The sequence below is a fragment of the Telopea speciosissima genome, chromosome 3 (genome assembly GCF_018873765.1).
Source record: "Telopea speciosissima isolate NSW1024214 ecotype Mountain lineage chromosome 3, Tspe_v1, whole genome shotgun sequence".
In the NCBI taxonomy this organism is placed as follows: domain Eukaryota; kingdom Viridiplantae; phylum Streptophyta; class Magnoliopsida; order Proteales; family Proteaceae; genus Telopea; species Telopea speciosissima.
The window spans coordinates 13,164,092-13,189,339 of record NC_057918.1 but is presented as its reverse complement, the minus strand read 5'-3'; the positions used below and the strand labels follow the sequence as shown (position 1 = coordinate 13,189,339).

The 25,248-nt window shown below is 39.6% G+C and overlaps 2 protein-coding genes across 5 annotated transcripts; both read right to left on the bottom strand.

The window, feature by feature from the left end:
- Positions 1-8,072: 8,072 nt before the first annotated feature.
- Positions 8,073-10,342, bottom strand: LOC122653500 (pentatricopeptide repeat-containing protein At2g03380, mitochondrial). 2 transcript variants are annotated; one of them, XM_043847352.1, is made up of 2 exons: positions 9,018-10,342; positions 8,073-8,978 (listed from the first exon to the last, which is right to left on the bottom strand). In XM_043847352.1, exons 1-2 carry the CDS (start codon positions 10,310-10,312, stop codon positions 8,177-8,179), a joined length of 2,097 nt encoding a protein of 698 aa, XP_043703287.1. In that variant the 5' UTR covers positions 10,313-10,342; the 3' UTR covers positions 8,073-8,176. The 2 variants fall into 2 exon arrangements, with proteins under 2 accessions (XP_043703287.1, XP_043703286.1); XM_043847351.1 differs by having other exon boundaries at positions 8,073-10,342.
- Positions 10,343-14,904: 4,562 nt separating this feature from the next.
- LOC122655889 lies at positions 14,905-25,248 on the bottom strand. Of its 3 annotated transcripts, none has more exons than XM_043850267.1 (4): positions 25,087-25,248; positions 19,382-19,614; positions 18,436-19,186; positions 14,905-17,350 (listed from the first exon to the last, which is right to left on the bottom strand). In XM_043850267.1, exons 2-4 carry the CDS (start codon positions 19,610-19,612, stop codon positions 15,141-15,143), a joined length of 3,192 nt encoding a protein of 1,063 aa, XP_043706202.1. In that variant the 5' UTR covers positions 19,613-19,614; positions 25,087-25,248; the 3' UTR covers positions 14,905-15,140. The 3 variants fall into 3 exon arrangements, with proteins under 3 accessions (XP_043706202.1, XP_043706203.1, XP_043706204.1); XM_043850268.1 differs by lacking the exon at positions 25,087-25,248 and having other exon boundaries at positions 19,387-19,502; positions 19,586-19,603; XM_043850269.1 differs by lacking the exon at positions 25,087-25,248 and having other exon boundaries at positions 19,387-19,538.

Genomic DNA, 25,248 nt, shown 5'->3' with positions numbered 1-25,248 from the left:
GGGCCGTGGCCGAGGTCGAGGTCGAGGTGTGGGTGTGGACAAAACCTTATAGGAGTTTTAATGTTTTGTTTAAAACTCGATTTGGTTCACCCGTGGTTCATCTATACGGTTGAATCACACTTGTCTATTCGTACATATATATGAATAGTTACACCCCCTCCCTGTACGTGGAGGTATACATACGGTCACACCTCCCATGTAAGGGTTACACCCCTGTACGTATATCACCTGTATTCATACGGATGTATCCCTTCATGAAAGGGTACTCCAGTATTATATATATACACCATGTCATGCCTGTTTTTGATATAGACAACAGAGACGTATTGTCCCTGCAACAGTCCGTTCCAGAGACAGATACTGTATTTTCGTTTAAGTAATAAGAGGGTTGTATAGCCGTTTGATATCCTTGGTACTCGTATTAGGTTCTGCAACCTATACGTTTAGGAGTTGTATTTATCTTGGAGGGTAAGGTGCAAGGTCAACCCCGTTGCAGAAGAGGGGGCATCTAAATCCTTAAGGAAAGTATCTTACAGATACGACTCAACTCGATTGTCCGTGCTTCTTCCTTTCTGGTTCATTTCACTCTGCAACTGGTGTGCGATAACAGGTATTTCTCTATTTCTGTATATCTGCTTTGTCTTACAGTATATGCCTAGTATAACAATCTTAAGGATTTAGATCTTATTTGGCTTATTTTCTATGTAAGACTACGGCTGGGAATAATACTGTGGATACTACTGCTACTGTGGACCTTCCCCCTACTGCTGCCGCTGCCCAAAATACTGCTGCTACCATACAACCGAGTATGGAGAAACTGAGAATAGTCTCAGAGTTTGATAAGATAGCACAGTTCACCGGGCAGAATTTTAAACGGTGGAAGCAGATGATGCTATTTGCATTAACGCAAATAGGGGTGGCGTTTGCATTGACTGATCCCAAGCCTCCGGATAGTGAGGATATTGATCTCGATATGAAGAGGCTTGCTTGGATCGAAGCAGACTTTCAATGCAAGAACAGGATTCTGAATGCTCTATCGAATGAATTGTATAATGTTTACAATTCCTTTGATCATGCCTACATGATTTGGAATGCTTTGGTCAACAAATATACTCTGGAAGATGCTGGCTTAAAGAAGTATGTGGTGTCAAATTTTCTGAACTTCCAGATGACTGAAGGTGAAACCATCTCTTCTCAAGTAGACAGATTCCAGGTTATGGTTGGGAATTTGGCTAAAGAGAACATGATTTTACCAGATCTGTTTGTCACGAGTTCTTTAATTGATAAACTACCTGACTCTTGGAAGGATTTCAAAACTACAATGAAACACAAGAGGAAGGACTGGTCTTTTGATCAGGTGGTAGTTCGCATCAAAATAGAGGAACGGAACCGCATTAAAGACAAAGGTGAAAAGCCCATTGGATACATTCGATCCAATGCCCATCTGGTGGAAACAGAGAAGAAACCAAATCTTAAGAGGAAAGGCAATCCTGTTCAGAAAAGTTCAAACTCAAAGAGGAAGAAAGGAAATTGCTTCATGTGCGGCAAGCCGGGTCACTTCAAGAAAGACTGCAGGAACAAGAAGAAGGTTTTGCCAGATAAGGCAAAAGTCAATCTTGCTGAAGAGGAAGTCTTTGCAGCAATGATAACCGAAGTATTTTTGGTTGAAAAAACCAAATGACTGGATAATAGACACAGGTGCTACGAGGCACATCTGTGGGGACCGAAACTCTTTTTTGAGTTATTCTATTTTAGATGATAAGGTCTATATGGGCAACTCTCAGTCAACCAAGGTTATCGGCAAAGGGAAAATTACTTTGAAGCTCTCTTCAGGAAAGACACTTGTTTTGGACAATGTGCTGCATGTGCCGGAAATAAGACGCAATCTTATTTCAGGGCCGCTTCTCAACAAGGCAGGAATGAAGTTACTTTTTGAGTCTGACAAGCTTGTAGTTCTGAAAAATGATGTATTTGTGGGCAAGGGGTATCTTAGCGATGGTTTATTTGTACTAAGTGTTTCTGAGATAATAAAAGAAAAGCCTAGTGCTTCTTCTGCTTACTTTATTGATTATTATGATTTATGGCATGGTAGATTAGGTCACTGCAATGCATCTTATATTTCTTATATGCATAAGAAAGGCTTAATAGACAATCATATTAAGCAACCATTGACAAAGTGCCCCACATGTGTGGAGGCAAAATTCACTAAAAGACCACATAGGTCAATGGAACGACAAAGTGGCCTTCTTGATTTGGTGCATAGTGATCTTTGTGACTATAAGTCACTTGAATCTAGAGGAGGTAAAAAATATGTTGTTACATTCATAGATGACCACTCTAGATTTACCATGGTTTACCTTCTTAAGTCCAAGGATGAAGCAAGTAATGCTTTTATATCCTATAAGGCAGAGGTGGAAAATCAATTAGGGAGGAAAGTGAAAAGGCTTAGAACTGATAGAGGTACTGAATACTCTAATCTTTCTCAGTTTTGTGAGGACCATGGTATTATTCATGAGACCACCGCCCCTTATCAACCTGAGTCTAATGGGGTGGCAGAAAGGAAGAATCGAACATTGAAGGAAATGATGAATTCAATGCTCATAAGCTCAGGGTTACCCCTAGACATGTGGGGGGATGCCATGTTATCGGCATGTTATATTTTAAATAGAGTTCCGCACAAGAAAACCGGATTGTTACCCTTTGAATTATGGTATGGAAGAAAACCTACCATAAAGCATTTAAGGGTATGGGGTTGTCTAGCCAAAGTGGCTATACCAGAACCAAAGAAAAGGAAACTAGGACCAAAGACATGTGATTGTGTTTTTGTTGGATATGCAGCTCACAGTACTGCATATCGATTTATGGTTATTAAAACCATAGATGATGTGTTTGACGAAAATGATATCATTGAATCAAGGGATGCAGAATTCTTTGAGAATGTATTCCCTCTTAAGTCTAACCTATTAGAAGGGAAGGTGGATAGTAGTGTATCATCTTTTGGCCAAGAAGTGTCAAAGAATATTGCACCTATATCTAGTGATTCAAGTCAATTACGGAAAAGTAAAAGGCAAAAGAAAACTACTTTTTCGGATGGTGATTGGGTTGTCTATCTTTTAGACAATGATCCTTTATCGTATAAAAAGCGGTGACATCTTTAGATGCCGTGTTTTGGAAAGAGGCCATCAAAAGTGAACTAGATTCCATTTTAGCCAATCACACATGGATATTAGTTGACTTACCTAAAGGTTCCAAAGTGTTGGACACTAAGTGGATATTTCAAAAGAAATTGAAACCAGATGGATCACTAGATAAGGTTAAAGCCCGGTTAGTAGTAAAAGGCTTTAGACAAAAGAAGAATATAGATTACTTTGACACATTTGCTCCAGTAGCAAGAATAACTACTATACGAGTAATGATGGCTATTGCATCTATGTATAATTTGGTTATACATCAAATGGACGTGAAAACAGCGTTTCTAAATGGTGACTTGGTAGAAGAAATATACATTAAGCAACCTGAAGGTTATGTTGTGCCTGGACAAGAACACAAGGTATGTAAGTTGGTTAGATCACTTTATGGACTCAAACAAGCTCCAAAACAGTGGCATGAAAAACTTGATTCGGTACTTGTATCGAATGGTTTTCTCATAAATGATGCTGATAGGTGCTTGTATAGTAAGTTCCATAAAGGCAAATGTGTGTTCATCGTACTTTATGTAGATGACATGTTGATAATGGGAACGAGTTTAGACATTGTAAAGCAAACTAAAGGTTTCTTAATGTCTAAGTTTGATACAAAGGACATGGGGGAGGCTGATGTAATTCTTGGAATTAAGATCATCAGAAAAGAAAAAGAGATTATATTATCCCAATCCCATTATGTTGAAACCATACTAAAGAAGTATGGTTATAATGATTTATCATCGGTTAAAACACCTTTGGACATTAATTGTTTTTTACAAAAGAATTTGGGGGAACCTGTCTCCCAAAAGAAATACTCACAAATCATTGGTTCAGTTACATATCTAATGAACTGCACCAGACCAGATATCGCTTTAGCAGTTGGGAAATTGAGTCAATACACTCATAATCCAAGTATAGAGCATTGGCATGCCATGACAAGATTATTGCGATATTTAAAGGGAACGATAGCCTATGGCCTTCACTACAGTGGAAGACCAGCCGTGTTAGAGGGCTATTGTGATGCTAATTGGATTTCAGATACCAAGGAAACATTAGCAACTAGTGGATATGTTTTCACACTAGGCGGTGGAGCGATTTCGTGAAAATCGGTAAAGCAATCCTGTGGTACAGGATCCACCATGGAAGCTGAGTTTATAGCTTTGGAAAAGGTGGGAACTGAAGCAGAGTGGCTCAGAACTTTGATAGCAGATATTCCATTGTGGCCAAAACCATTGCCTTCGATATCACTTCATTGTGATAATCAAGCGGCAATAGCTAAAGCTAAGAATAAAATGTACAATGGAAAGAAGCGCCACATCCGCCTAAGACATAATTTTGTACGGCAGTATATTAATGAAGGAACAATAGCTATTGATTTTGTGAAATCTGAAAGCAACTTAGCTGATGTTTTCACAAAACCGTTGCCTACAAAAATAATTCATGATTCATCTAAGGGAATGAGCTTAAGGCCTGTGACATAGGTCATGTGATGGACACCCAACCTATGTGAAAAGGTAAATTCCTGAATTAGGTTCAAAGGGTACAAACGAAGTCACTGGATGACCTGTCTAGTACTACTACATTTTTTGCTCATTCTAGGTAGATAGGAAAAGTAGTACCACCACAAAGGAAGGAGGATGAGTCTTATAGACTCTTAATCTAGTCGGATCTCATGTAAAGTGGGGGTGTGTTAACTGTGGTGCACACTATGGACTGACCTAAATAGATGTAGGAGGTGAGGCCGCCTACCGATGAGAATTTTATAGGCGAATTCTCTAAGCATCTATGAGACCAGGATAGGGGACAAGGCCAGTTAAAAAATGTCCATCTTTATAAAAGGGATATCACAAACGGTCGACTAGTAGGATGTGGCTGGTGAACTAGTCTGCTACACCGATGAGGAAAGGTTCAAGAAGTCTGACTTCACCTGTACTTTGTGGCGTAGTTCATCAGACCTAGTGTAGGTTCAAGTCCTGAAGACACCTGCAACGATGTGTCCTACTATGTCTAATATACTTATCACTCGATATGTATCACTATTTTGAAACTTGTGGGGGAATTGTTGTATTATTATTTTATAGAAGCACTTTGGGTCAAAGCACTTGTTTCAAAAAGCACTTTTTCAAGTGTGTGTCAAAGTTTCAAAATTGTGTTTTGTTTCATTCCCTCTTCTTTTGTTTCCCTCCTCTATTTTGTTTGAAATTGGTTGTACTCTCTTGTGTGCAAGAGGCTAGAATTGAGCTCAAGAATAGTCCCACATTGGTTGTGGGAGAGTTACTTGAGGGGTATATATATAGGATTGTTTCCTTAAGGTGTGAGCCTTTTGGAGAGGAAGACACCCTACTCTCTAGTGTGTGGGGGGTCCTTGGGGTGCTTTTGAATCGCGCGCGCGCGCCGAGCCGAGCCAAGCCGGCCGTGGCCGAGGTCGAGGTCGGGGTGTGGGTGTGGGTGTGGACAAAACCTTATAGGAGTTTTAATGTTTTGTTTAAAACTCGATTTGGTTCACCCGTGGTTCATCTATACGGTTGAACCACACTTGTCTATTCGTACATATATATGAATAGTTACACCCCCTCCCTGTACGTGGAGGTATACATACGGTCACACCTCCCATGTAAGGGTTACACCCCTGTACGTATATCACCTGTATTCATACGGATGTATCCCTTCATGAAAGGGTACTCCAGTATTATATATATACACCATGTCATGCCTGTTTTTGATATAGACAACAGAGACGTATTGTCCCTGCAACAGTCCGTTCCAGAGACAGATACTGTATTTTCATTTAAGTAATAAGAGGGTTGTATAGCCGTTTGATATCCTTGGTACTCGTATTAGGTTCTGCAACCTATACGTTTAGGAGTTGTATTTATCTTGGAGGGTAAGGTGCAAGGTCAACCCCGTTGCAGAAGAGGGGGCATCTAAATCCTTAAGGAAAGTATCTTACAGATACGACTCAACTCGATTGTCCGTGCTTCTTCCTTTCTGGTTCATTTCACTCTGCAACTGGTGTGCGATAACAGGTATTTCTCTATTTCTGTATATCTGCTTTGTCTTACAGTATATGTCTAGTATAACACTTTAGGGGTTGTACTAGTTACAGCAGGAATAGATTTTATTCTGATCTTCCATTCATCTAATATTGTCTCACCATTCTCATGAGTAAGAAGTTGCAGTGTCAAAGCTTAGACTACGAGAGGCTGAATGGTCCTCTTTACTATCAGCCGTGCAACCGAACTCCTTAGATTTAGGCTCATAGATGGCGCACAACTAGAACCTTTAAGACAGCAAAACTGCATGTGCGACATGCTGTATCAGACGGATCATACAGTGCTCTACGGCGTACCAAGGCTCGATGTGCAGTACCAATAGGAACATTCGCGATGGTATCTACACCGCCCCAACTTTTGAACCTTCACAGAATCCGTTTAAATGGAATCTTCTAATCTGGGCCATCTATTTATGATACGGTATGTGCTTGAAACACTGAAACTCAGTCCTCCCGTCTATTAGTGACTCGCCATTCCTGTCTGGCATCAACCCTGTGAAACAACAAAGACTGAATGATTGCCAAACCTTGACAAATAACAAAAAATAAGAAAGCCATGGCAGGTATCACTGAATACCATTGCTATACTCTGTCCTGGTTTTGTTTAATACTATTAACTTTTACTTACTATACTAGTATAATAGTTCTGGTGTACTATCCTATTATAACTTTTACATCTATCTTTCCTCAATGAAGTACAGTATCGTAATAAATAGGAAAGTGACTGAGAAACATGTTCTCATGTGCAACATGTTGTAGACCATCAGGCTATACTGGAGATCAATGGTTCCATGCTATTATATGACTGCGTATGGGAGGAGAAGGTCTTTGAATGTGGTAGAAAGAATAGCATACCAGCTGGTACTCTTATAGAATAGCTTAGTACATTCTGCATCTGGAAATGGAGAATCCTAAGCATTCAAATTTGCAACCAGATGAATCTACAAGTTCAGACCAACCTCTAGATAAAGCAGTAAATGACTTGGATATGTTACTCGTTGTTTACCAAAAATATGGGGTATCCCATTCTAGTCTTACCCAGTAATCATTGAATTCCAAGCAATCTCTCCCTTGTCTGAAACTGTCTGGAATATGTGTTGAGCATCTCCAATACCATGGCATTTTGCGTACATATCAAAAGACCAACAATAATTGATTTTCCAACAGTGAGCTTTGTTAGCATGTATTCTCTCAGTCTATACACATAAACCCAGGTGTGTTCAATTTCCTCCCGCATGTTTCTAGTCCGATGACACTAACCATCTATATAGAACCCACAAAGCAAGCTGATAAACCATCAACTGTCAATTCCTGCATGTGCATTGTAGAGGAAACCACTCCATCAAGGGCAGTCTGAAGCATGTCTGCAGCAAAGAATAGATTCAACTGATGATGACCCATCTGGACTATCATGAAGTATCTTACATTTGGCTACAAATTTGCAGCTTCAGGAGCCATTACCTCTTCTTATCCTCCTGACTCCAGGAACATAACCACACATGCCAGCTATGGACATCACCCCTTGAATGCAGTTTAATTCTGAAGCATGTCCATGGCAAAGGGGGACTCATTCATCATCAGCCCCCTGATTAGAGCAATCATCTTATGGAAGCCACAAACTTAAATCAGGGGCCTTTCTACCTCATCTCAGCTCTTATAACCGTGATCCTCTCCATCTGCACTCAATCATTTAGCTAGGGAAGAGATACCATTTTCAAAGCAGAGAAATGGTTGCTGTCATACTCATCCATTTCCAGTAGGCTACCTCTTGGTGACTTAAATCATCTGTCATTCGTGGAAGCATGCAAGTAGTTCAATTATCACCCCTCCAAGTTGTCCTCAAGGACCTCAAGGCAGCCACAGACTTAAAGCCAGGGACAATTCCACATCATCAAAACTCTCATAACTATGATACTCTCAACTGTGCACTTCATGCTTTCAACTATGAGAGAGATGCCACTCTCAAGGCAGAGAAATGGTTGCCACTGTCCATTTCCATTAGGCTACACCCTGGTGACTTGCTCAATCCTCTGTGCTTCATTAACTCCCTCACTTCATTGGCCTTGTTCCACCTCCCATCTGAAGCATAGAAATTGGAGATGAGCACATAGTACCCTGCACTATCAGGTTGCAACTCCAGCATCTTCTTCACTCCCAACTCTCCAAGATCCAACCTTGAATGGAGTCTACATCCATGGAGTAAAGCTCCAAAAACACTGACATCTGGTTGAACTGGCATTGTCTCTATAAATGCCAAGGCTTCTTCTATCCTGCCAGCCCGAGCCAGTAGATCAACCATGCAAACATAATGCTTCATGGAAGGCACAAATTGATACTCTCGACACATGGAATTGAAATACCTCCACCCTTCCCCAACCATCCCTGTATGGCTACAAGCAGATAAAATGCTTGTGAAGATTACTTCGTTGGGCTCCACATTTTTACTCAACATTTCAGTAAATAGTGCGAGGGACTCACTGGCATCACCATGCATGCCATATCCACCCATCATCGCACTCCATGTCACTGTGTTCTTCTCTTCCATACCGTCAAAAACTTTGCGAGCAGATCCTGCATCTCCACATTTAGCATAGAAATTGAGAAGGGCAGTGCCAAGACGTACATTGGATGATAAAAAGCCTTCTTTTATAGCATAAGCATGTAATGAGCAACCTAAATGCAGGGAACCCATACAAGCACAGGCAGAGAGGACACCAACAACTGTGATTGCATCAGGTGCGACAAAATCCAATCTCATCTGGTGAAAAAGTGTCATGGCTTCATGAGCAGACCCATTCAGGGCATACCCAGTAATCATTGAATTCCAAGCAATCACATCCTTGTCTGAAACTGTCCGGAATATGTAATAAGCATCTCCAATCATATGGCCTTTTGCATACATATCAATAAGACCATTCCTCACAGTGCCATCTTCTAGGCCTAGTTTAATCCCAATGCCATGAACTGACCTTCCCAAATTTGAATTACCTGACTGTCCACATGCAGAAAGAACACTCGCAATAGTAACAGAGTTGGGCAAGAGACTAGCCCATTTCTTGTCTGTGTATAGCCTTAATGCCTCATCCGGGTAGTTTCTCTGAGTGTATCCAACAATCATTGCTGTCCATGAGACAAGATCAACTATAGGCAGCTCATCAAATGTTGAACGAGCATCAGTGATCATCCCGCATTTTACATACATATTCAGCAGGGCAGTTACTAAGCATGAATTCATGACGATACCTTCTTTTATTATGAATCCGTGGACCCATTTTCCCTGATTCAGAGCACCTAACTTTGTGCATGCCGTAAGCAAGCTTCCCATGGTGACTTGGTTAGCATCAATCATCCCTTGTCTCATGCGATTAAATAACACTAGTGCTTCTTCTGGGCAATCATTCTGCACATAGCCCGCGATCATTGAAGTCCAAGAAACAACATTTCTGTCGGGAATTTCTTCAAACACAGCACGAGAACATACGATTTCTCCACACTTGGCATACATATCCACCAGACCCGTCATTACAAAACTATCAGGATTCCCAAATTTAACAATCTGGCAGTGAAGCTTTCTCCCTTCATCCAGATCATGCAGTTCACTGCAAGCCTTCAACACAACGCTAAAAACAACGTTGTCTTGCTCTTTGAGGCATTGTCTCATATGGGTATAAAGCCGAATAAGCTCTGGATAGGAATCGCTCAAGAAATACCATCTGATCATCACCTTCCATGAGTAAAGGTCCGGTTCTCTTATTTGATCAAAGACAGAGCGGGCGCACTTGACATCCCCGAAGAAACCATACAAGCTAACTAATTTGGTTTGGCAGAGAAGGTCATCTGTTAGACCATGGACGGTGAGCAAACCATGGATTTTCTTGAGAGAGCCGAGGGTGTTGCAGAGACCCAACAGAGAAAAACAGGGGTTCGAATAGATGGAATTAACTGAAGCAATGGTTCGATTGATATCGAGAGTTTCTAGTTGTTGTTCGAAGGTAGAGTTGCTAAAAAAAGACCTCCAATGAAGAGGATATTTCTGGATGCGAAGGCCATGTCTCTGCAATAGAGAGATGAGTTTCATCTTTTTTTACTCTTCTATGATCAGAAGCTCCCACAACTCCTCCGAACACATGTTCGCCATTTGAGTCACTCCACACTACTACTATCATTTCCTGGAATTTCCGTTGCCACTACGTAGGGCTGCGGTGCGGCGCTAAAACTCAATCGTGTCGGTGACTCGGTGAAGACGTAAGTGCATTCGTGACGATTTTAAAATTGGCAAATCGAAATAGGTCAACCGAAACCGAATCAGTTTTCAGTGGTCACCGATTCAAGTCTGAAAACAACTTCTTGCAGCAGATTTGGATTTAGATCGGAAAACCCCGATTTAAATTTAAACTAACACCCTTAATTACAAATTCACTGGAGCTCCAAACAATCCATTATGATATTCTCGGTTACCATATGAACGTTAGTGAAAGATTGTATAATCTTTAGAGAAGGGGTTTTTTTTCATTTTTCTTTATCTTTTTATTTTTTATTTTTTATTATTATAAGAAGAGTGCGATTTTTTTATTGAGGTTGTCAAATAATTTGTAATTTTTTTTTTTTTTTTTTGAGTGCAATCCAACAATGATATCATCTAATTATTTCACATGTGTACTTGAAAACATGAAAAATAAAACAACTCATGAGAATATCCTGATGGTTAGTCCTTTTTAATATATGTTAAAAATATATATATATATATTTTTACCCTTAACTTAAATAATTTTAGAAATAAAATAATAGACAAAAAGGATACATGTTTTATATAGCATATAGAGTACATAGTACAATGGTATGACGGGTACTTGATTGTAATGCACTTTTTTTTAACCTAAATTATATAGCATACTAGGGTGGAAAAGTGTTGATGTCGCATTCTAAAATTTCATTTCAATTGTTGTATAACTCAATGGTGAACTTACAAAAGCTCATTTCATGGAACAATATTAAATACTTTGACCGTTGAAGTGACACTTGAAGATCTCACCCGTATATACAAGTCTCATAAAAAACAAAGGACTTTGATTACTATTAATAAAAAAGTAAAAATTCCACCCAATTCCCAAACCTACTACACTGTGGGATCCAATCCCATAACATTCCCACCCCATTCTCATCGTCAAATAAACGGGGCTTAATATTCACCCGTACTTGGCATATGCACCATTTAAGTATCGACGGATCCAGTCTCATAACATTCCCATCCCATTCTCACCATCAAATAGACAGGGCTTAATATTCACCCGTGCTTGGCATATGCACCATTTAAGTATTGACACACTTTTGTTTTCCAAGAAGTGTGGTCCTCTTAGCCCCCATTCTGTCCTAGTTTGGATCAAGTCCCCACATGGGGATGTGTGCGATCAAATCTAAACCCTCCATGGCGCATGGGTCTTACACACCAGAGGTGGGTCTCACACCCCTGGAGGGTCCAGATCTGTCCCCATGGCTCCCATGTGGGGACCTGATCCAAACTCATTCTGACCCTTATGTGAGTCCCTTGTATGGCCCCTAGTAGGCCCCTTGCACAAAAACAAAAAAAGAGGTTGGGGGGGGGGGGGTGAGAGATGGGAGTATGGAAAGGGGCAAACCACAACTATTGACTCATGGCCAACCTCCTGCACAAAATGCAGAGTAAGGGCTTCTTATTAGTCTGTGTTCGTTTAGTGCCACATGACAAGTTAAACGAGTCTGAAACTTTGTGGACAGGCAGATCCCAAGTTCCCTTGCTCATGTTTCAATTTCAGGAAAAAAAGGGGAACCGTTTCAACAAGGCTTAATTAAAAGCCTCCTTCATCTTTCATTCCTCACATTCTGTCCTTTGGGGGGATTGTAGAGGGTCAGCATTTGAGGTTATTCCATTATCCTTGGACAAGTATTTATGTTAACTTCCCAACTTATTCTTGTCATTGAATCTAGCTAGAACATACTCATAAGCTTTCCCTTGTAAACCCTTCTCATGCTCTTCTCTAGAGCATTAATAGACATAGCAGGGATTGAAGCAAAAAATAAAAAAAAGAGAGAGGAGAATTTCTAATAAAATTTCTAGTAGAGGCATTGTTGAACCTTTTTCCTGTGATATTGTAAAGACTAAAGAGTTGTTGGGTTGGTTTGTTCAGGAAATAAGAGAGATCTGGGTTTTTGGGATCAAGGAGGTCATTCTATAATTCTAAAGCTAAAATCCATGGCCAAGCCCAACCCACTTGAATCTCATACTATATTTGGTTAATTTATTGGGCCTTGTTAAGAAGGCCCATTTGAGAATCTCTACCCATTTTTGATTGGGGTCATAAGAATCTTTTGGCACAATCTTATAGTCAAGAAAAGTACACACAATTATTATTGGTTTTATTGGTGGCAGTAGCCAGTGGGTTTGAGATAAGTACATGAGTGTACACATGACTTTCATGGATTGGTCTCCCCCAAAAATAAGAAAAAGAGTGAAGACAGAAGAGAAAAAGTAGAGCTTTTAGCCTCAACATGTCAGAGTATCTCAGGACAAAATCTCTGTACCGGACAAGAGAGAACAGAACAGGAACAGAAACAAAACAGAACAGTGTCCCAACCTTATCGTTTAGAGCCTTTGAGGAGGAGTAGTCTTTGGCTCTTTCTAGGGATATATTAATGGTTTCAAAGAATCGGATCAGAATCAACAGAATCGGTCTATCCAAATCATTAATCGAAATCGGTGCAATCGGCTGATTCAAATTAGAAGATTATCTTTTTTTTGGGCAAACCGATCTATATAATATAAGCTTTTTTTTAATAAAAAGTTCTAAAATATATGTAGGACTAGAGATATCTAATTGGTGGTGTTTCCTACGCCCTCTCATAGGGCACCGTGAGATGTGTTGTTGGTAAAGCCTGATTTGGTCCAGAAAGTGCGGTAGAGATCTTTGGAGGGCCATTTCAACCTCGAAACGATCTCGAAATGCCGAAAAATGGCAGGGCTCCATGCCTAAAGTTGGAGTTCTGTTAGGCTCATCGAGATCTTCGAAATGAATACTATTGAACCATGTGTTATGTTTGGTCCGATTCAAGTTTTTAGACATTTTTTGGACTAGGGGCATTTGTGTACTTTCTGGGATTAGGGTTTTCTTATATATTGTTCTTATCTCTTTGAGATAGGGTTATGAGGGTTTGTAACATTTCCAAAGAAAATAATGAAATCTGTTCTACTGCTTGGCCGTGGACGTAGCTTCCATCTTGAAGGTGAATCACGTAAATCTCTGTGTTGTGCGTGCTCTCTCTAATTTCGTTTTTCTTTTGCAAATTATCATTTTGGGCGTTGTTTTCTTAACAAGATGTTGTCTCTACCCCTTAGTTAGATACTCAGACTTGCTCACCCATTGGAGAGCGTAGGAAACACCACCAAGTAGAGATCTTTTTTCCATACATATATATCAATGAAAATCTTTATTCTTCTTGATTCTATTTTCTAAGGTTTCAATCGATTCCAATTTCGAATCATTATTGATGGAGGCCAATCCCATGTTCAATAGTGGGATTTTTCAAATCTTGCTTGGGGTTGAATTCATGGAGAGTTCGCTATTTAGATGCACCCTCAAACGCTGTCAAAGTTGAACCTAGTGAGAAATTTTTTTGCCTTCTTCCAATCTATGCGGCTTATGGAGGAGGGATTTGATTCAAGATTGAAGGAACTAAGAGCGCTAAGGCAGGCCTAAAACGACACCCTAGAAGTAGTGAGGAAAGACAGGCATAGTTTAAGAGGCTTATTGTAGGGCAAAGATCCATGTAGCCAACCACATTTAATTGGGATAAGGCTGAGTGTTTTTTTGTTTTTTTTTTTTTGGGATAAAAAGGGACCAGGATCCTCTGCAATACCAGTGGGGCGGCAATGCACATCTGACGGCACAGCAAAGGCCATGTGGCACACATGGCACACAAGGCCTCTGCTGTACCGTCAGATGTGCACTGCCGCCCCGCCGGTACTGCAGAGGATTTTAATTCGATAAAAAGGGCTCTGATTGAACTACTTGACAGTTTTGTGCTCCTACCTTCCTAGAAAATTTGAAACCAGTTTCATAAGGGGATTCTTCGCCCACCCTTTCTTTGAACCTTGTCAATGATCGAACTTAAACTTATGGACTGAGTGCCATTTGATGAGTCACTGAGAACAAGGGAGAGGGATATGGAAAGGATGAAGTAATGAAAGTGGCAGTCATTGCTAGTAGTAATGACTTGTCACGATCCATTGGTTCATATAAAATCCATGTCCTAGGTATATCAAAAAACATTCTTTTCGCTACGTGTATATAATAAAATAGAGTGAGAGGGTCCACCCCGAAACCAAAGGGGTACCAACCAACAGCTTGAGTTGTTCTGTTGTTCCAAAATCCAAACCATGCTACTCCCAAGAGGCGTTTGGCGAGGGATGCCAGCCTATTCTTCCAAGTTAAGAAGGCCACAGAATAAAAGTAAACCGAAGTAACTCCTCCCCAAAAGGAAGTTTTTTGGGGGCTGGGGACGCGGCCTGAACCCTCAAATAGAACATCTGTGAAATTTTCCATTGAGAAATGAGAATATGTGAGATCTGTACCTCCAAAAATTCCTCACAGCACAACCAAGTACCACACCTACAAGATTTAAACCTCACTGCCCAACTGGAGAAGGTATGCATATCTTAGAAGAATACTGCAACATTATTTCTGAATTATACAAGTTTGTAGACTCGAACACAAATAAACGATGGCACCCCAAATTTGGGCTCAAGACATGTACAAGGAAGCAATCCCCCCTCCCCCCCCCCCCCCCCCTCCCTCAAAAGCCAAAGAAACAACTGCCGATTCTCAACTCAATATCCTCTATAAGATTATCAAATCACAAAGCGAGGCCTCTTTCTATACTATGGTTAAAGAAGGAATAGGAGGAGGATTACCAGCTGGACATCGCTGTCGCCGGGGTCGTCTAGGTGTCTTCCCCCACCCTGTTAGGTTCCTTTCATCCAGCCCTACTTCACTATTAATGGGTGGTTGCACTGGAGGTAGGCAGACATTGGTTGCTTCCACTGTGAGACTAGGGCCCCTCGAACGCCGTCTCCCTCTTGCCCATCCATTTCTAGCAGCATTCCTCCTTGCCAACCCTGTCTCCCAAGGCCGACCTGTAGCTCGCATCAGTCCTCCAATTGTTTGGAGATCTTCTGTCACTTCATGCCTTGAGAGAGAAGCAAGACCTGGTAGGATGTCCCTTTGAAAGTCCCTTCGCTGCCTTCCCCTCCTCCCATGGCCCTTACGAGGTCGATTCGGCTTTGAAATTGCAACTGTTTCCTCCTTCAGATTCTCTGGAGCCTGAGGCCTACACCAGTACTCTTCCACCTTGGTTTCTATCAGCTGCAATGTCATGGACTCGAAATAATCAACCCCCTCAGAAAATGACCCCTCATGATCGCAACCACCCTCAACCCTTGAAGTTACCCTAACCTTACTCTCAAGGTCACCCATGTTTGAAGTAACAACCTCTGCAAACCAATACAAGGAGTCTCCAAGAGAAGGTTCTGGTGGTTGACAATTGGATGGCTCCAACTGCACTCGAACAGTAGCTGATGAGATGGAGAGTATACTCTCTGCAGCTATCCTGGCAAGTTCTTCATGATGCTCTCCAGCTTCATGATGTGATGACTGGACAAGTTCCTCAGGTTGGTCTCCTATACAGTCGTCTCTCGTAGGAGGAATCTCCTCGGTATCAAGAATCGGAGGGGCCTCCAAATCTATCTCAACTGCAATTTTCATTTTGTCTCTTGGAACAGAAGACTCCAATAGAATCTCTTCTACATTTGTACAAGTGTTCAAATTAATGTGATTCCTAGAGCTAGTGCGGTTGTTATCGAGTCCCTTCTTGACAATCTCATCCTCTGTGGTTGACTTCTCTCCTGAGTCTTGGAATCTAGGATCAAGAGACAAATCAATATGAACCACTCCCAACTTCCCACTATTGTCAGTGTCTTCAACCTCAGACGCATCATGACGGAACTTGGCAGGGGAGCTTAAAAAAGAAGAATGGTTGTGGGAAATGTGAACCTTGTCAAAAATGGGAAGCCCAACGATCTTCTTATCACTTGAACAGCCTTCGGGCTCAGTCTTCTTAGGCCCAGCATCATGGTGACATGAAGCTGACATGAGATTCTGAATAAAACTTAGAGCAGGACTGCTTCTAGTTTCACTTTTGTTCAGAGACTGCATGGAAGATTCTTCTAAGAAACCCAATCTCAAATGAGATGAACTTCCCTTTCCTCTGGCAGGCCCATCATTACTAGCTGGTTTTGCTCTGAGCCAAGGCAAGCCCCTAGGTTGATCCTCATGTTTTCCCCCTCCATCAATGGAAAGATTTTGTTGGGGAACCACCCCATCTTGGAGGCCAATTGGAAGTGCCACATTCAGGTTCATATCCTTTGTGGACTTCACATCCATGCATTCTGAACCCTTAAAATACTTCAATGCAGAATGGTTTTCTGAATATTTAGTGGCTGAAGTATTGCCATCACCACAGTTCAGATTATCAAAGCCAGCCTTAGAGAACTTAACCTGTTTGGACTCCAACTGGGATCCCTGGTAAAAGCCGTTACAGTGTGACACTTCACTTCCAAAACTAGGGTTCAATCTCAAATTTCTGTCGAGACTCCATTTATCTCCGAAGATCCCATAGCCTTGGATAGACACATTGGAACTCCTACTTGATGAAGCAGATGGGTCAATGCATGGAAGTGCTTGAACTGCTACAGCATTCTGGCTCAGACTACTCACCGGCTTTCTACAAGACGAAATTGATGGTGGTTGAGACATATCAAACTGATGGATGGTTGGATATTGACAAGGAACATGACAAGCCACCACTGATCCAGGATAGTTATTAGCAGTAGTAGTATTTCTTTCAGAGATTTCTGCACTACAATTTGCCATTTCTTTCCATGGCTCTCTTGAAATCTGATCAGAGCGGAGAAATGCTGGAATTTCATAAGATCTCTTAAGGTCAACTTGTACTGGCTCAGAAACCAAGGGCAATTTTTTTGGACCGAAACTCTGAGGTAAAGAACTTGAATTACTTCTACTTAGCCCTGTAAACGGATGCATAGCAATACAAGATCATCATGTCAAAAAATATATTTAGAAAAAGAAGACGAGAAGATAAAAATCAAGAAAAGTCCAACAAGAAATTTTACTTGTATGTACTTGTATTATGTCCACTTATATCTTTAAAATAAAAGTTGAAAACTGATCAATTTTTGGCTTAGCAGTCCCCTAAACCAGCCTATGAACTCCAAGGAGAACTGAAGTACTGAACTAACACAGGACCATTCCTGAGAAAAGAAATCCAGATGGGGTGGCATGGTTACAGATGGCAGCTGCTGCGGCAGCATAAAAGAGGTCCACATGTTCCATCATCTGGCCCTTTTACAGCATGGCAACTTTGACCTAATATCATTGCCAGAAGGCAAAGAAAGGTCTTCATATTTATATTTAAATGTCCAAAAACATTTAGAGTCTGACTAATAATTGAAAAGTGGAAGACATAGTAAAGAAATATACACAGCCACCACAGAGCATCACCTACATTCAACGTAGCCTGGAAATGTCCAAAAGAAAAATATTTCCCATGGACAGACACACAAACAAAATACACAGACAAGACAAAATGTAGTTTTTGAAGGTGAACAGGGAATAATTTCCTTATCAAGTATATAAGCAGTCTGATTCACAATCTAGAATATGAGGGTAACACTTTCCTGGCTAATCATTTTCACATAATTCTTTGGTAGTTATCAGATACCATTTTCGGGTATTGTTTTGGCAGCCATGGCTCTCTACTTCTTTGTCTTATTTCAGTTTGAAAATATAATTGCCCACAAAAAAAGATTTGGAGGAAATTAGACTCATGCAACACCTCTAAGGGCGTACCCAGTGCACGAGGCTCCCGCCACTGTGGGGTCTGGGGAGGGTAATAATGTATGCAGCCTTACCCCTGCTTTCGTGTAGAGACTGTTTCCAGACTCGAACCCATGACCTCTTGGTCACAACAGAGCAACCTTACCGTTGCACCAAGGCCTCTAACCACTAAATTTACTGCAAATGGAATCAAGATCAGAATAATGACGCTGAATTTAAGTAAGAGATACTGAAGTAAATAATGAAGAATCCTTACCAGCTTCAGGATTATAGGATAGCCATTCTGGTTTGTTTCCTTCACTCTCTAAATGTAGAATGCTTGCGCAGATACCATTACCCCTTCCCTTCTGCGGATTTTGGAAAAATTCCTTTGGCATCTCTAGGATGCCTGATTTTGGTTTTCCAGGCAGCTCACGAATATGAACCTCCCCATGGCTGGTTATAGGGCCCAAAAAATCAATGGAAGCCGAAGATGTTGCTTCATCGACCTGGATGGGCTCATTCAAGTCAGTCAATCCATGACTGCTCCGTAAACATGAATCATCTCTCAAACTACATCCTGTGTGATTGGGGTTACCACCATTGCCGAGACACAGCTTTACATCACTCTCAGGTGCATCCCTGTGATTAGAAAGTTTCTCTTCTTCAGTCGGTTCCCCTTCTTCACTATCGATATACTCATCGGCTGGAAGTTGGAGATCAATCATTTTTCTTGGGAGCTTGCATTCATTTGAACTGCCTCCATTTTGAGCTGGAACAGGACCTACTACTTGCTTGTTCTTTTCCTTTACAGAACTGAAAGTGGATTGCATGTTTTCAGTCCCTGAAACAGATGGTCTAATGGTAGGGTTTTGCCACATTTTCTGGACAACTTCTGATGGCATTTGAGATGGAAAGAGACTTGATTGTGATGGCTCCACAGATAAAGTATATTTGTTGACCTCCTTTCTTCTAAGTTCATCCATCAAGTCTCGTTGTATCTTATAAATACGATGAAGTTCATAGACCTGGATGACAATAACAAATTCAAATAAATTTTAAGTGTTCAAGAAACTCAAGAAATGGAGTGAATTTGATTTGAGCACAACACAAGTCCGTCTGATCCACCTTTCAACTTGAAAAATCAGAAAACCAGATGGTGTATCCTAGGAATTGCAAGTCATGGTTATTAATTCATTATGAGATGTTGATATCATACATACCTGACCCCGGAATATAGCTTCATGCTTAAGCATTGTCTGCTTCAGCATTTCCTTCTCATAACCCAGATATACATCCGTATAAGGTCTTGGCAAGAAACCATTGTAGTACTGTCCACTCTTCAAGGTTTTGTCTTCATAATATAGAGGCCAGCTACCGTTGTTATCCTCATTGAGGTCCCTCATGGAGTAATATCCTGGCAAGTAGCTCTTACACTGTACTTTTGTTCCCATTCCTGGTAATTTCTCAATTGTGAAGGGAAGAAGAAAACACAATATACGATAAGACTTCCTCAGAATAAACAAGAAAAAAAAACCTTAAGCACGAAGCTAAGATAATTCAAAGAATTGTAGTTTTCAGTAACAGAGATGCTTCTGTCTAAGGAAAGCCAGTGAATTTATTTTCAAAAAGTAGAACACTTTATTTTTCTTGAGAGAGAAAAAAAAATCCATCCAGAACTCTTAACAAAAGCTGTAGCAGAACCTAGCAGATCATCAGGAAGCAATAACAAAAAGAAAGATCCAATCAAAAAAAGGAACTCCTACCAACATAATGTACAGCATTTGCCCATCAAAGTAAAAGATGCAATTGGAATTAATTCAAAAAATAAAACTTCATACTTTAGTATTTAAAATTTTGGTTATGGAATTACGATATTTATTGCTCTGGTAGATCCTACAATGAACGTGTAGAGCTACATTTTATTCTTAAAAATACTCAAATTAAGAAATTGTAATGAATGTGTTACACGAATAATGAACCATGACTTCAAAGATGCATCTCAAGGGCATACTGAGATTGTACCAAAGACTGTTATAATACACTAAGCTTTTTTTTTTCCGGGTGAAGTTATAGTACACACTAAGCTAAAACCATCTAAAACTCAACCCCCATCACAAATATCTACCAAATGGAATGTCCTCTTCACAACCATAAAGGCGAATGTAAAAACCTAAATCCAATAAGTGGTGCACCATTCTCCATTCCTTTAATCCCCTTTCGAAGTCATTTTAATTTAGATGTACATGCTAACGTTCCCCATGGTGAGCGTGGTTGATATTTTTATCTATTCCAAAATGGGGAGGGGGGGGGGGGGAGATGTAACATGCTAACATTTGATACATACAAATATGCATTATAAATGCACGTAGAAATGCACATATATGTGATTTTGGAATCATTGCATCAAATGGGGAGAAAAAAAAAAAGTGGAACTCACTAGAGAATTTTAGACATGTCCTCATAGCAACCAATCCTGGCATGTTGAATAGAACAAGCAAGACAGTTTTCTATAATTCTTATTTTACCTGTTTATAATTGAACTAATCAGGCTGGATGGCTTCTGAATTGCGCCCATATTAAAGTACCGTGGATTCCGGATTCTACCTTAACAGCTCCAAGGTTATGTAATTAAAGTACCTCTTCTTTTACATTTTTTTTTTCAACAAATATTGAGAACATGACAGGTGTCCTTTTGATTGGAATGGACTGGACAGGCATAGCAAAGGATATAAAGCGCTTCAGGGGACGCTACTTTACTTTTTCATAATTGACCTAATCAGGCTGGATGGCTTCTGAATTGTGCCTGTCTTTGAGTACCGTGAATTCCGGATTCTACCTTCCCTTGACAGCTCCAAGGTTTTGTAATTAAAGTACCTCTTTCTTTCACATTTTTTTTTTAATTTTTTGAACATATATTGAGAACATGATGGGAGTCCATTTGATTAGCATTGACTGGACTCAGACCAGGCATAGCACAGGATATAAAGGGCTTCAGCGCAAGCTGGAGCATAAACATTAAGCTTAGCTGGCACATAATATATATGTACATATATAATCATATATCTAACCATACTATTTACAGCTATAAATCTAGGCACATACACATAGATAACCATATATCTATACGTACTATATACAGCTACAAATATATACTACACACTCTATATATAGATAATATGCTGTAAACCTATCTATTATGATCAGTTCAAACATGGTATGTTTGATGCAACATGCTAACGTTTGATACATACAAATATGCATTATAAATGCACGTAGATATGCACATATATGAGGTCTTGGAATCATTGCATCACATGGAAAAGAAACCAATTTTTGGAGCCAATAGTGGAGCTCACAAGGGAAAATTAGACATGTGCTCATAGCAACCAATCCTGGCATGTTGAATTGAACTAATCATGCTGGATGGCTTCCGAATTGCACCCTGTCTTAGAGTACCGTGAATTCCGGATTCTATCTTCCCTTGATAGATCCAAAGGTTTTATAATTAAAGTACCTCTTCTTTCACATTTTTTTTTTGGGGAACAAATATTGAGAACATGATAGGTGTCATTTTGATTGGCATGGACTGGGCAGGCATAGCAAAGATATAAAGGGCTTCAGGGGAGGCTACTTTACCTTTTCATAATTGACCTAATCAGGCTGGATGGCTTCTGAATTGCACCCGTCTTAGAGTACCGTAAATTCCGGATTCTACCTTCCCTTGATAGCTCCAAGGTTTTGTTATTTAAGTACCTCTTCTTTCACTTTTCTTTTTTTTGTTGAACAAATATTGTGAACATGATGGGTGTCAATTTGACTGGCATTGACTGGACTCAGACCAAGCATAGCACAGGATATAAAGGGCTTCAGCGCAAGCTGGAGCATAAACATTAAGCTTAGCTGGCACATAATATATGTACATATATAATCATATATCTAAACATACTATATACAGCTATAAATCTAGGCACATACTACATACATACATAGATAACCATATATCTATATGTACTATATACAGCTACAAATCTATACTACGTACCCTATATATAGATAATATGCTGTACAACTTACCATCTATTATCATCAGTTCAAACATGGTAAGTATTTCATATAAATGAGAATATAGATGGGAAGTAATGAGAATATAAATGGAAAGTATTCAACTGAGAATATAATTGTTAAATGTGTAATTTCGACCAAGAATAAAAATAGCAAAAAATGATAAAGTACACATTATTAAAATATTTGGTGTTTAATCTCAAAGAGAGAATAAATAACAAGAGGTATACATGGTTGGTAATTTAGTATATGACCACTTAATATGTGTTATATACAAAAATGACCGTGCCAGTTCAGGCTGGGACTGGTTGGTCCAGCATGCAAAATTCAGGCTTAGGTCCACCCAAAATCCAGGCTGGACCTACCATATAAGGTAGGCTGTACTACCAATTCCATACCTCATATAAACATGTTTGCCAGCCTATTTTACTGAACATATGGACGACACAACAATGAATCTTGAATGCCGAAAAGACCCCATCAACACCCCCGCCAATAAGCATACCATATTATGATCATAAGATTATGCAGCCCAAAACCACAAGGAAGAGCGGAGAAAAGAGACAACAGTTTTCCATTTGAAGGCTTCAAACACTAATTTGTCCTACATAGAGCTCTTTCAATCATTATTGACACCTTTTTTTTTTTCTGAGAGAGAAGGAAATGGAACATAGTGGGCGAGCCTTGGCGCAACGGTTAAGTTGCGCTATTGCAACCATCAGGTTGTGGGTTCGAAACATGGAATCAGCCTCTCCGCAAAGCGGGGGTAAGGCTGTGTACAATTGTCCCTCCTAGACCCTGCAATAGCGGGAGCCTCATGCACTGAGTTGCTCTTTTTAGAAGGAAATGGAATATATTATAAACCAAAGAAAAAATAGGAAACATTGGTGAAGTACTCTCTCTCCATAATGGAAAACTGCGATAGGTATATGAGACCAGCTTTAAAATTTTCCTTATAGTTGTAAAGAGAATCCTCAAAATTATCTTCACTATTAATTACACACCCAATGCCGTTCAATAGAACTTCAGTTTGCCGTACAGGTCATGTGAATGTTTCAAAATATATTAAATTTCAACATGCTTTTGAGTAGATACCGGGAAGGAAATTTTCTAACAAATGCCTCCAAAATTTCTCGTTGTATCTTTAGCAAGATATAAAATTTGTTAAACTGATTAAAATTAAAGTTCCTTCAAAACTGCACATTTAATCTTCACTTTGGAACAAATTCAGCACCAGCAGTTGAATTTCATGATAATCATTTAAGAACATAATTTTTAGTTTAAACACATAAGTTGAAATATTACATAACAAAAATCTCATTTAAAAAGGGTTTTAAGTAAACTTAACAAGTAATTTATCTTAAACCACTTTATAAAGTACAGTTTGATGGCACAGACCCTCACATACTTTGGAATTGTCACTAACTACTTCAATAAAATTTTCAAAAGCACAACTGAGAAAATGATAATAGTTATAAATTTCTGAGCATTAATCTAATTCCAGCCTACCAAGTACCTCTTAACCAAGCTAACAGGAATTTTTCCTTCATTGATGGGCTTTCAGAGTATGCATAAATATACTTTAAACCTTCACATTAACGAATTCAAAACTAGGAAAAATTAGAGTAACCCACCTTCCATGCATATATAATAATGAACACACCGAAGCTCTTGTAGCCAAATTTATTATCTAACACTAGCTTCAGTAAAAAGGTTCTATAACAGACCGTTTCTGCACACATTCCATGGTAGAAACATATATTGTATGCAACCACACCCGTTCATATAATTACAATGCCGATATTGAATAACACAACTAGAAAATAAAAACTCCAGATATTATTGATTCAGATAAGGCACAAGTGACTAGAAAAACGGTTGCATTAAATCATGATTAATGACAACTTTCAAGAGTTGATATAGCTTGTGATGGCAGCTGCTCAAAGCATGAAATAAATGTAGTGTCAAAACCGAACTCAAGTAAACAATTTGAGCATAATGAAATAAAATAAGTTTTCCATGCCTTTACACTTCCAAGATAAGTGAGGTGTCTACAGCAGAATCAGCTAATCCAACCTTGAATTTGCACCAAATAAGCAATTTATTGGCTTTAAAGTTTGAGAGTTGCAAATTATTTGATATTTAGCAAGGCAATAATCCAATTCCATCCAGAAACTGACACAAAACCTAACAATAACTGACCCAATTAACCATTTCAGTTTCAGATTTTTTTTTCCCCTTGTCCTTTTTTCAGTAAGCATATACACTGAAATATTGTCGTCATTGGAACAAAACAATAAACATGACAAGAAAAGTAAGCTTCTTTAGAAAAAGTGGAGAAAAATCCCACAACAGTTGTTTGCCTTTTTTTTTTGGAGGGGGAGGGGGGGGGGGAGATGCCACAATCAGTATCACAGTTCACCACACACTAGAATTCATGACTCCTATCAACAAGAGGAAATATAAATTCTTTCTTTGTTTTTCTCTCTACCTATCAAGAAGGGAAAAATATAAATTAGATCCCAGGAAATTTATATTAAAAAAAATAAAAAGAAAAGAGAGAAATCAAAACAAAAGAACAGCCCAAACCCCTACAATCAAATCACCCCACAACCCCAATCAACAGAGACGGCAGCAAGCAATAACATAACAACCAATGATCAGAGATTAATGAGAAACACGAATGCATAGACCCAATTATTCAATTAACCCAATCATCAACCAGAAAAACACAGTGAGACCAGAAAAAACGTTAATTCAACAAACAAAAATAATTTCGAAAGCGATCAACCATACCACTAAAGTAGAACCCATCAAGTTCCAAAAAATCTAATCATAAACTGACAAAGAAAATTGGAAGTACCTCAGACCGACATCCTATATCAACCCTCGTCGAAAATAAGCCGCAGATTTAACAGAAACTCGACGACCCGAAGACAACCCAGAAATCCGACTATCTCCATGAAAATTCATAGTCTACTCCTCGCAGTCGCAGCGCACCTCTAGCAGAATAAGAACCAGAACA